This window comes from Ranitomeya imitator, chromosome 2 (assembly GCF_032444005.1).
Source record: "Ranitomeya imitator isolate aRanImi1 chromosome 2, aRanImi1.pri, whole genome shotgun sequence".
Classification (NCBI taxonomy): domain Eukaryota; kingdom Metazoa; phylum Chordata; class Amphibia; order Anura; family Dendrobatidae; genus Ranitomeya; species Ranitomeya imitator.
Window position 1 is genome coordinate 372,210,112 of NC_091283.1, and position 12,835 is coordinate 372,222,946.

Below are 12,835 nucleotides of genomic sequence, written 5' to 3' on the forward strand. Positions count from 1 at the left end.
CACAGTGATCTTGGGGCTTTTCTTTACCTCTCTCACCAAGGCTCTTCTTCCACGATTGCTCAGTTTGGCTGGACGGCCAGGACTAGGAAGACTTCTGGTTGTCCCAAACTTCTTCCATTTAAGGATTATGGAAGCCACTGTGCTCTTAGGAACCTTGAGTACTGCAGAAATTATTTTGTAACCTTGGCCAGATCTGTGCCTTGCCACAATTCTGTCTATGAGCTCCTTGGCCAGTTCTTTTGACCTCATGATTCTCATTTGGTCTGACATGCACTGTGAGCTGTGAGGTCTTATATAGACAGTTGTGTGCATTTCCAAATCAAGTCCTATCAGTTTAATTAAACATAGCTGGGCTCTAATGAAGAAGTAGAACCATCTCAAGGAGGATCACAAGGAAATGAACAGCATGTGACTTAAATATGATTGTCTTAGCAAAGGGTCTGAATACTTATGACCATGTGATATTTCTGTTTTTCTTTTTTAATACATTTGCAAAAAAATCTACATTTCTGTTTTTTTTCAGTCAAGATGGGGTGCAGCGTGTACATTAATCCCTTAACCCCCCAAGGGTGGTTTGCACGTTAATGACCTGGCCAATTTTTACAATTCTGACCACTGTCCCTTTATGAGGTAATAACTCTGGAATGCTTCAACGTATCTTGGCGATTCTGAGATTGTTTTCTCATGACATATTGTACTTCATGATAGTGGTAAAATTTCTTCGATATAGCTTGCGTTTATTTGTGTAAAAAAAAACGAAATTTGGCAAAATTTGGAAAAATTTTATGCCCTTAAAACAGAGAAATATGTCACACAAGTGACATGTAATAAATAACATTTCCCACAAGTCTACTTTATATCAGAACAATTTTGGAAACAAATTTTTTTTTGTTAGGGAGTTATATAAGGGTTAAAAGTTGACCAGCAATTTCTCATTTTTACAAAAAAATTTACAAAACCATTTTTTTTAGGGACCACCTCACATTTGAAGTCACATTTAGGGGTCTATATTGCAGAAAATACCCAAAATTGACTCCATTCTAAAAACTGCACCCCTCAAGGTGATCAAAACCACATTCAAGAAGTTTATTAACCCTTCAGGTGTTTCACAGGAGCAGAAGCAACGTGGAAGGAAAAAATGAACACAAAAATTATCTTTTAGCAATAATTTTTTTATTTTCCCAAGGGTACCAGGAGAAATTGGACCTTAAAAGATGTTGCACAATTTGTCCTGAGTACGCTGATACCCCGTATGTGGAAGGGGGGGACTACTGTTTGGGCGCACGGCAGGGCTCGGAAGAGAAGGAGCGCCGTTTGATTTTTTCAACCTAAAATTGTCTGGAATTGCGATCGGACGCCATGTCACGTTTGACGAGCCCCTGATGTGCCTAAACAGTGGAAACCCCCCACAAGTGACTCCATTTTGGAAAGTAGACCCCCTAAGGAACTTATCTAGATGTGTGATGAGCACGTTGACCCCCCAAGTGCTTCACTAAAGTTTATAATGATCGGTAGTTAAAAAAAAATATATATATATATTGTTTTTCCTCACAAAAATGATTTTCTAGTCCCCAATTTTTTATTTATCCAAGGGTAACAGGAGAAATTGGACCCCAAAAGTTGTTGTCCAATATGTCCTGAGTAAGCTGGTACTCCATATGTGGGAGAACACTACTGTTTGTGCACACATCAGGGCTTGGAAGGGAAGTAGTGATGTTTTGGAATGCAAGCTTTGATGGAATGTTCTGCTGCCGTCATGTTCCGTTTGACGAGCCCCTGATGTACCTAAACAGTAGAACCCCCACAAGTGACCCCATTTTGGAAACTAGACCCCCTAAGGAATTTATCTAGATGTGAGGTGAGAACTTTGAACCCCCAAGTGTTTCACTAAAATTTATAATGCCCAGGCGTAAAAATATAAAATCCTATTTTTTGCCCACAAAAATGATCTTTTAGTCACCAATTTTTAATTTTCCCATGTGTAACAGGAGAAATTGGGCCTCAAGTGTTGTTGTCCAATTTGTCCTGAGTACGCTGGTACCCCATATGTGGGGAAAAAACGTTTGGGTACACGTCAGGGCTCGAAAGGGAAGTAGTGACGTTTTGGAATGCAGTCTTTGGTGGAATGGTCTGCGGGCATCATGCTCCGTTTGCAGAGCCCTTGATGTGCCTAAAAAGGAAAAAAAAAACACAAGTGACATCATTTTGGAAACTAGACCTCCAAGGAACTTATCTAGATGTGCCCCCTTTGGAACTAATCTACGATTTCCTGTAAAGTAAGTTAGTAGTGCACGGATGTGTGGTACAATTTGAAGCAATCCTTCATACACAGGCCAGGTTTTTCGGGGCAGGTGTAGCATTAAGTGGTGTCCTTGGGTATTCCCCTTTTGTAACACACTCGGCACCTTTTTTGCGGCTTCCCTTTTCTTCCAGTTGGCGGGACCACCCCCGGAAAATGCTGACCTGGTATGATACGAGCACCTTCAGCTCCGGAAGTACTGGGACCGCTCCTTCCGGAGTGCCAAATATTAGGGCCTTAACAACTACCTCCTGGAAATGAAGGTACGAGGTATTGGTGTCGCGTGCACATCGTGACAGCAGGAAAATGTTGAGCATTGCCATTTGTACAATATGCACGGCCAGCTTTTTGTACCACACCCTGACCTTTCTCAAAGCACTGTATGGTTGGAGGAGTTGATCGGAGAGATCAGGGCCCCCCATGTTTTTGTTGTACCCCAGTACACAGGTCAGTTTGCTGACCTCTGTAGAGGTACCCCGTACAGTGCTGAGGGTGCTGCCATCACCATGTATGATGGTCAAGAGGAGGACATCCCTCTGTACTTGACCACCAGTAGGTGGTCGCTACATTGGGCTTTGCTCTGACCTTTTCTGAGCATCTGCCCAACTAGTGTCTTCGTGAGGCCTCTCTGATTTTTGCTAACAGTATCGCAAGCTGCGGTACCTAGCGCAGAGAGGGTTTTGTAAAGTGAGATGCTGGTGTAAAAGTTCAGTGTAGAGGTGATAACCTTTATCCAGCAGTGGGTGCGCCAAATCCCACACAATTTTCCCACTCACTCCCAGGACAGGAGGACACTCGGGAGGTTCAATCCTGGTGTCCTTCCCTTCGTATTCTCTAAAGCTGTAGGTGTACCCTGAGGTACTCTCACACAGCTTATAGAGTTTTATTCCGTACCTGGCCCTCTTGCTGGGCAGGTACTGACGGAATCCGAGCCGTCCCTTAAAATGAATTAAGGACTCGCAGATGTCATGCAGATGACACTCAGATGTCCCTTTGAGGCATGTACACTTCAGCAAACTTTTTGTTGAAGTGTTCGATGACCGGCCGAACTTTGAACAGATGGTCAAAGTTGGAGTCTTCTCGTGCAGGACACTGTGCATTATCGTTATAATGCAGGAATTTATGGATGGCCTCAAAATGCATCCGGGCCATGACCATTCAAAACACTGGACTGTTGTATGAAATATCAACACTCCAATATTGCTGAAGTTCTGGCTTCTTCAGGATCCCCATGTGGAGGACCAGGCCTAAAGCTGCATCATTTCAACTGCGTCTACAGGAAACCAGTTAGAATATGATGAACCTGAGTTTCGTTCCAAAACCTGACGAGCATACAAATTAGTTTGCTCCACCTTGAGGTTAATAAAATCCTCAGAGAAAAAGACTTTGAAAAAGTCTAGTTCTGTGAGGCCGGTGGTGTCAACTTGATTCCTGATTATGCCACAAAATCAGGAATCAGTGGCTTGTAATTTTCGGTCGGCAAGATGCATATGGGGTTTGCAGTGGGGTGCGCTGGTTCATCTTCTGGAATGGTGGGCGCTGCCTCATCTTCTGTCCTGCGGCGTCTGTGTGGCGTTTCCGCAGGACCCGAGGACGAAGATGAGGAGGGGAAAGAGGAAGAGGGTGAGGATGAAGCATTGGAAAAGTAAAGAAAAGTGGGATTCTCTCCCTCGCCATCAGTGTCTGAGGCAAGGAAAGAATATGCCTCCTCCAATGAATAGCGGTGTTGGGACGAGCGAGACATTTTTTTGTGAATATGGTGCTTGGGTGTACTCTATTGATAACTAGGTGTACGTATGGGGGGGATAGTCATTGGTGCAAACTATTCTGAAAAGAAAAAGCTAAAGGAAAAAAAAGCAAATAGGGAGAAAAAAATACATGTGAAAAGAAAAGCCTAAAACAGCAGACCCTAGCTCTGATATGCAAACTGCGTCACTTATCAAAGATTGGCGGCTGCTGAGTGTGCGAACGGGGATGTGAAAAAACAGGAAAACTGCAGGCATGAAAGCTCTGATAAGTGAACAGCGTCACTTATCAAAGTTCAGCGTCTGCTGGATGTGTGTACGGAGTTGTCACAAAGGGGGAGAGCACGAGTGCTGATCGGTGAACTGCGTCACCAATCAACGCTCGGCGGCTGCTAAAGGTGCGCACGGAGACGGCGCAAAGAGGGATGGAGGGGGGTAAAAAGAGGGGAAGGGGGGATTGGGGTGGATTAAGAGAAATCGGGTAGGGATCAGGCATAACACTTACGGTTGTAGTCTTTCTTCTGTCTTCTTTCTTCTGTCTTCTTTCTTCAGCAGGCATTGTGGTGTTGCAGGCTGCTGTGGCACCACAATACCCAGCACAGGAGGAGATCTGGCTGTGTGCCCGTTCTGCTGGAATCCTCATCTAGAGTGAGGACTCCTGCAGAGCAGTCAGACAGGTCATAGGCAGGTGACAGACAGGTCACAGAGCGGTCACACCGCTGCTGTAACCTGTCATTGGTGGGATCGAATGATCCACCAATCACTGCTGGCCCTGGTGACCATGGCAACTGCCTAGGATCGCTCCGATCCTAGGCAGGTCACAGCCAGGTCACTAGCAGGGCACACAGCGGTCACAACGTGACCGCCGCTGTGCCCTGTGATTGGTGCGGTCGTCGATCACATCGATCGCGCCAATCAGCTCCTGCAGGCACTGCTGGGCCTTTCCTAGGCTCTGGCCTAGGATCGGTGCTGTAATAGCCGGTATCGGCAGGGCACAGCGCGGTAATACCGCTGCTGTGACTTGCGATTGGTGCGATTGATGCGATCGTGCCAACCTGAGGGGTTTTTGCCGGTGCCTGGCATTGCCAGGCACCGGCCTAGGATCGAGTAGATTGGTACTCGATCCTAGCTTGGGACCTCATTGTTTCAGCCAATCTGATTGGCTGTTCAGAATTGAACAGCCAATCACAGCGATCGGGATGGTTGGGGTGCGGCGACAGACCCCAGGATGCCGAGGCCATTTTCCCTGAGGTAAGATGGTGTCGGAATTTTAATGCGATCACCGCCACATAAGTCGCGATGTCGCATTAAATGCCATGACGTACTATCCCATCTCTGGGAATTAAGTCCCAGATCACCTCGACGGGATAGTACGTCAGAGGGCAGAAAGGGGTTAATGAGAAAAAAATGAACTTTTTTGAATTTACCAAATGGCTGCAATGAAACAAAGTGAAAAATTTAAAGGGGTCTGAATACTTTCCGTATCCACTGTATGTCATTTGAGTGCCCAAAAAGTGGTGCCCAGCTTGTGCTTCTGGAGACACAATGACTATAAATTTTTAAGTGGGTTCTTCCTGCTACAGCAATATTAAAAATGTGGACGGTAGCAGTATTTGGGCACTCAGCAGAATTCAGAAGCAAGGGCAATATTTGGCTTTGGAAGCACAGATTTTGCTGGATAGGTTCATGGAAGCCATGTTGCTTTTCAAGATCTACTTGCTTTGCAAAATAACTTTTTTTGTCTTGGTATATGATATAATTATGCTGCATAACTTGCAATTTCGTTGGGTATTTTAGACATGTTGTAAAAATATAATTCAGCTTAATTTATTAAAAAATAATCATTATTCTTGGCAGTGAACTACACCAAGAGATCGGAGGGTCAACTGATGACTTCAATTTTTAAATCGGATGACCTTGATATCACTCAAGATATAACTGACACCTATGCCACTATTCCAGAAATACAGTCATCCTTTCGCCGCAAAGATCTATCATCTGATCCTTATAAACAGGTCCCATCTTCTGATTCATTACAGTTTATTAAGAAAAATAAAAGTCATAAAAGAGATTTTAAATATCTAAATACTATTACAGCAAAAAAGCCATTTTCAAGTGCAGAATGTGAAAAAATTCACATAGAGGTTGTTAGTCAAAAAAGATTTCACACAAGGATGAAGCCAAATTCATGTTCAGAATGTGGGAAATGTTTTGCAACTAAGTCAAAACTAGGTAAACATCAGAGAATTCACACAGGGGAGAAGCCATTTTCATGTTCAGAATGTGGTAAATGTTTTGCAGATAAATCATATCTAGTTACACATCAGAGAATTCACACAGGGGAGAAGCCATTTTCATGTTCAGAATGTGGTAAATGTTTTGCACATAAATCATATCTAGTTACACATCAGAAAATTCACACAGGAGAAAAGCCATTTTCATGTTCAGAGTGTGGGAAATGTTTTATATATAGATCACATCTTTTTACACATCAGAGAACTCACACAGGTGAGAAGCCATTTCCATGTTTAGAATGTGAAAAATATTTTGCACATAAATCAACTCTTACTGTACATCAGAGAACTCACACAGGGGAGAAGCCATTTTCATGTTTAGTCTGTGGAAAATGTTTTGTAGATAGCTCATATCTCGTTATACATCAGAGAACTCACACAGGTGAGAAGCCATTTTCATGTTTAGAATGTGAGAAACGTTTTACCAACAAATGGAGTCTTGCTAAACATCAAATATCTCACAAAGGAAGAAGCAATTATCATTCCTAGAAGGTGGGAAATGTTTTACTTGAAAATAATATTTTGTTGACCAAACAGGAAAACTCACAGGTATAAACCATATATTTTTGACAAACTGTAAAAGAAAACACATAACAGAGAGTCAAAGTAACGACAAAGAAGTAAATGAGAAATGAAGTTAGAACTTACATTTGAATTAAAACATATGCAGTTTTTAATTATTAATATACATGTTATCTAAAAATCAAATAAATGTAATCTTTCTTAGAAAGTTTTCATTGTTAAATGTTTATTTATTCACTATATGGACAAGAGTATTGCAACACTTGCCCTTAACATCACAAAAAAATACTCAATATTTTCTGCTCTCTTTCCTTCCTAACTCCCAATCTCAGCGATCTGCCATTCATAAGTCTTTTTCAATCCACATTCTCCGTGTGTGAACAAAGTTTTAATTTTTCCATACTACAATAATATACATGTTCATATTGTAAATTACTATTCACATGTACGATCCATTCCTTCTTTGTTGGAACATCTGGTGTTATCCATTTCAATTAAAATAAAATGTCTCCCTCTCCTCACCTCTTACCTAGATTTGTAGTGCTGGGGTAAGATTATCTATTCAGAGACCTCATATACGGAAATATTAGGGCTACACATATTTTATACAGAATAGCGGTATATCCATAGTTCTTTATACAATGATATACAGTGGGTATGGAAAGTACTCTGTTTCATTTCTAGATTGTGAGCCCAATCGGGGACAGTGATGATAATGTGTGCAAACTGTAAAGCGCTGCGGAATATGTTAGCGCTATATAAAAATAAAGATTATTATTATTATTATTATTATTGCAGCCATTTGGTAAATTCAAAAAAGTTCATTTTTTTCTCATTAATGTACATTCTGCACCCCGTCTTGACTGAAAAAAAAAACAAATGTAGAAATGTTTGCAAATGTATTAAAAGAGAAAAACTGATATATAACATGGTCGTAAGTATTCAGACCCTTTGCTCAGACAATCATATTTAAGTCACATGCTGTCCATTTCCTTGTGATCCTTCTTGAGATGGTTCTACTTTTTCATTAGGGTCCAGCTGTGTTTAATTAAACTGATAGGACTTGATTTGGAAAGGCACACACCTGTCTATAAGACCTCACAGTGCATATGCAGCGCCCCAGAGTCCTGGTCATTGCAGTAATGTCGCTCTGCCGCTAAGGGGGGTGATGTTATGTCTGATTGCACTAAGGGAGTTCACCTGACCAGGTATCACAGTCACACATTACACTTCACACTCCGGCCACCGGGGGAGCAAAAGGCACTATGTATTAGGCCACTCCTCACACTGGTAAAACTGGGAGTTGGATAGGAAGTTAGGACAGAAAGTAGCCTGGGAGAGCTCCATGGAGGACCTGTCAGAAGTGGGTTCCTGACAGGGGCCTAGCAGAAAGGACCGATTGTTACAGAGCCGCGTCTGCACTACCTTGCGGCGGTATCTTAAGAAAGGACACGGAGCAAAGTATATTGTGGAGCAGTGAGAAACGGGATCAGAGTACGAAGGAGATACAGTGCCTACAAGTAGTATTCAACCCCCTGCAGGTTTAATAAGATGCAAATAAGTTAGAGCCTTCAAATTTCAAACAAGAGCAGGATTTATTAACAGATGCATAAATCTTACAAACCAAAAAGTTTTGTTGCTCAGTTAAATTTTTATAAATTTTAAACATAAAAGTGTGGGTCAATTATTATTCAACCCCTAGGTTTAATATTTTGTGGAATAACCTTTGTTTGCAATTACAGCTAATAATCGTCTTTTATAAGACCTGATCAGGCCGGCACAAGTCTCTGGAGTTATCTTGGCCCACTCCTCCATGCAGATCTTCTCCAAGTTATCTAGGTTCTTTGGGTGTCTCATGTGGACTTTAATCTTGAGCTCCTTCCACAAGTTTTCAATTGGGTTAAGGTCAGGAGACTGACTAGGCCACTGCAACACCTTGATTTTTTGCCTCTTGAACCAGGCCTTGGTTTTCTTGGCTGTGTGCTTTGGGTCGTTGTCTTGTTGGAAGATGAAATGACGACCCATCTTAAGATCCTTGATGGAGGAGCGGAGGTTCTTGGCCAAAATCTCCAGGTAGGCCGTGCTATCCATCTTCCCATGGATGCGGACCAGATGGCCAGGCCCCTTGGCTGAGAAACAGCCCCACAGCATGATGCTGCCTGTTATGACCTGGTGGTTAGGAGCACCCGACCTGATAGTTAAACTCATACAGGACAAGCTCTGGGATGTGGGAGCTCTGCTGACCGCAAGCCCTAATCCTATCGCACACACTAGAAATAGCCGTGGAGCGCTCCTGACGCTCCCTATGCGCCTCGTCACAGCCTAAGGACTAGCTAGCCCTAGAGATAGAAAATAAAGCCTACCTTGCCTCAGAGAAATTCCCCAAAGGAATAGGCAGCCCCCCACATATAATGACTGTGAGTAAAGATGAAAGTCACAAACGCAGAAATGAAACAGGTTTCAGCAAAAGGAGGCCAGACTTACTAAATAGACAGAGGATAGGAAAGGTAACTTTGCAATCAGCACAAAAACCTACAAAAGACCACGCAGAGTGTGCAAAAAAGACCTCCACACCGACTCACGGTGCGGGGGGGGGGGCACTCTGCATCCCAGAGCTTCCAGCTAGCAAGACAAAATCATGATAACCAGCTGGACAAGAAAACAGAGAACAAATAATGACTATCAGGAACTTAGCTTCTGCAGGAAAGGCAGGTCACCAGAGAGATCCAGGAGCGAACTGAACCAATGCAAAAACATTGACAGCTGGCATGGAGTAACGATCTGAGAGGAGTTAAATAGAGCAGCCAACCAAAGGATAAACCACGTCACCTGTGTAAGGAACCTCAGAAGCAGCAGCTTCACCCATAGCCACCAGAGGGAGCCCATAGACAGAACTCGCCGAAGTACCATTCACGACCACAGGAGGGAGTTCGACAACAGAATTCACAACAGTACCCCCCCCCCTTGAGGAGGGGTCACCGAACGCTCACCAGAGCCCCCAGGCTGATCAGGATGAGCCAAATGAAAGGCACGAACAAGATCGGCAGCATAAACATCAGAGGCAAAAACCCAGGAATTATCTTCCTGACCATAACCCTTCCACTTAACCAGGTACTGGAGTTTCCGTCTCGAAACACGAGAATTCAAAATCTTCTCCACCATACTCCAACTCCCCCTCGACCAACACCGGGGCAGGAGTATCAACGGAGGGAACCATAGGCGCCACGTATCTCCGTAACAACGACCTATGGAACACATTATGGATGGCAAAAGAAGCTGGAAGGTCCAAACGAAATGACACAGGATTAAGAACTTCAGAAATCTTATATGGCCCAATGAAATGAGGCTTAAACTTAGGAGAGGAAACCTTCATAGGAACGTGACGAGATGACAACCAAACCAAATCCCCAACACGAAGTCAGGGACCAACACAACGCCGACGGTTAGCGAAACGTTGAGCCTTCTCCTGGGACAATGTCAAATTGTCCACCACATGAGTCCAAATCTGCTGCAACCTGTCCACCACCGCATCCACACCAGGACAGTCCGAAGGCTCAGCCTGCCCTGAAGAGAAACGAGGATGGAAACCAGAATTACAGAAAAAAGGAGAAACTAAAGTAGCCAAGCTGGCCTGATTATTAAGGGCGAACTCAGCCAAAGGCAAGAAGGACACCCAATCATCCTGATCAGCAGAAACAAAGCATCTCAGATGTGTCTCCAAAGTCTGATTAGTTCGTTCGGTTTGGCCATTAGTCTGAGAATGGAAAGCCGAAGAAAAAGACAAATCAATGCCCATCTTAGCGCAAAAAGACCGCCAAAACCTCGAAACAAACTGGGAACCTCTGTCCGAGACGATGTTCTCTGGAATGCCATGCAAACGAACCACATGCTGGAAAAACAATGGCACCAAATCAGAGGAGGAAGGCAATTTAGATAAGGGTACCAAATGGACCATCTTAGAGAAGCGATCACAAACCACCCAAATGAACGACATCTTTTGAGAAACAGGGAGATCAGAAATAAAATCCATGGAAATATGCGACCAGGGCCTCTTCGGGATCGGCAAGGGCAAAAGCAACCCACTGGCACGAGAACAGCAGGGCTTAGCCCGAGCACAAATCCCACAGGACTGCACAAAAGAACGCACATCCCGTGACAAAGAAGGCCACCAAAAGGATCTAGCCACCAAATCTCTGGTACCAAAGATTCCAGGATGACCAGCCAACACTGAACAATGAATCTCAGAGATAACTCTACTAGTCCATCTATCAGGGACAAACAGTTTCTCCGTAGGACAACGGTCAGGTCTATCAGCATGAAACTTTTGCAGCACACGCCGCAAATCAGGGGAAATGGCAGACAAAATTACCCCTTCTTTAAGAATATCCGCCGGCTCCGGAACACCCGGAGAGTCAGGCACAAAACTCCTTGACAGGGCGTCAGCCTTCACATTCTTAGATCCCGGAAGGTATGAAACCACAAAATCAAAATGGGAGAAAAAGAGCGACCATCGAGCCTGTCTAGGATTCAACCGTTTGGCAGACTCGAGATAAATCAAATTCTTGTGATCCATCAAGACCACCACGCGATGTTTAGCTCCTTCAAGCCAATGTCGCCACTCCTCGAATGCCCACTTCATGGCCAACAACTCCCGATTGCCCACATCATAATTGCGCTCAGCAGGCGAGAATTTTCTAGAAAAGAAGGCAGAGGGTTTCATCACCGAGCCATCAGAACTTCTTTGCGACAAAACAGCCCCTGCTCCAATTTCAGAAGCATCAACCTCAACCTGAAAAGGGAGCGAAACATCTGGCTGGCACAACACAGGGGCAGAAGCAAAACGACGCTTCAACTCCTGAAAAGCCTCTACAGCCGCAGAGGACCAATTGACCACATCAGCACCTTTCTTGGTCAAATCAGTCAACGGTTTAGCAATACTGGAAAAATTAGCGATGAAGCGACGATAAAAATTAGCAAAGCCCAGGAACTTCTGCAAGCTCTTCACAGATGTCGGTTGAGTCCAATCGTAAATGGCCTGAACTTTAACAGGGTCCATCTCGATAGTAGAAGGGGAAAAAATGAAACCCAAAAATGAAACCTTCTGAACTCCAAAGAGACACTTTGACCCCTTCACAAACAAGGAATTCGCACGAAGGACCTGGAACACCATTCTGACCTGCTTCACATGAGACTCCCAATCATCCGAAAAGACCAAAATGTCATCCAAATATACAATCATGAATCTATCCAGGTACTCTCGGAAGATGTCATGCATAAAGGACTGAAACACAGATGGAGCATTAGAAAGCCCGAATGGCATAACCAGGTACTCAAAATGGCCCTCGGGCATAATAAATGCCGTTTTCCATTCATCACCCTGTTTAATTCGCACAAGATTATACGCACCACGAAGATCTATCTTGGTGAACCAACTAGCCCCCTTAATCCGAGCAAATAAATCAGACAGCAGCGGCAAAGGATACTGAAATTTGACTGTGATCTTATTAAGAAGGCGGTAATCAATACAAGGTCTCAAAGAACCATCCTTCTTGGCCACAAAAAAGAACCCTGCTCCCAATGGTGACGACGACGGACGAATATGACCCTTCTCCAAGGATTCCTTTATATAACTCCGCATAGCGGCGTGCTCTGGCACAGATAAATTAAACAGACGGCCCTTAAGAAACTTACTACCAGGAATCAAATTAATGGCACAGTCGCAATCCCTATGAGGAGGTAGGGCACCAGATTTGGGCTCTTCAAATACATCCCGGTAATCTGATAAAAACTCAGGGACTTCAGAAGGAGTGGAAGGCGAAATTGACAGCAATGGAACATCACCATGTACCCCCTGACAACCCCAGCTGGACACAGACATAGATTTCCAATCCAACACTGGATTATGGACCTGTAGCCATGGCAACCCCAAAACGACCACATCATGCAGATTATGCAACACCAAAAAGCGAATATCC

General features: G+C 43.9%; 1 protein-coding gene across 1 annotated transcript in view; it reads left to right on the forward strand.

Moving 5' to 3' along the window:
- LOC138663978 (oocyte zinc finger protein XlCOF7.1-like) overlaps positions 1-7,068 on the forward strand; it is a 45,694-nt gene extending 38,626 nt beyond the window's left edge. Inside the window, exon 8 of the mRNA XM_069750375.1 lies at positions 5,902-7,068. Coding sequence (XP_069606476.1) covers positions 5,902-6,827 — 926 coding nt within the window. The 3' untranslated portion in view covers positions 6,828-7,068. The remainder of the gene's footprint in view (positions 1-5,901) is intronic.
- Positions 7,069-12,835: the final 5,767 nt, after the last annotated feature.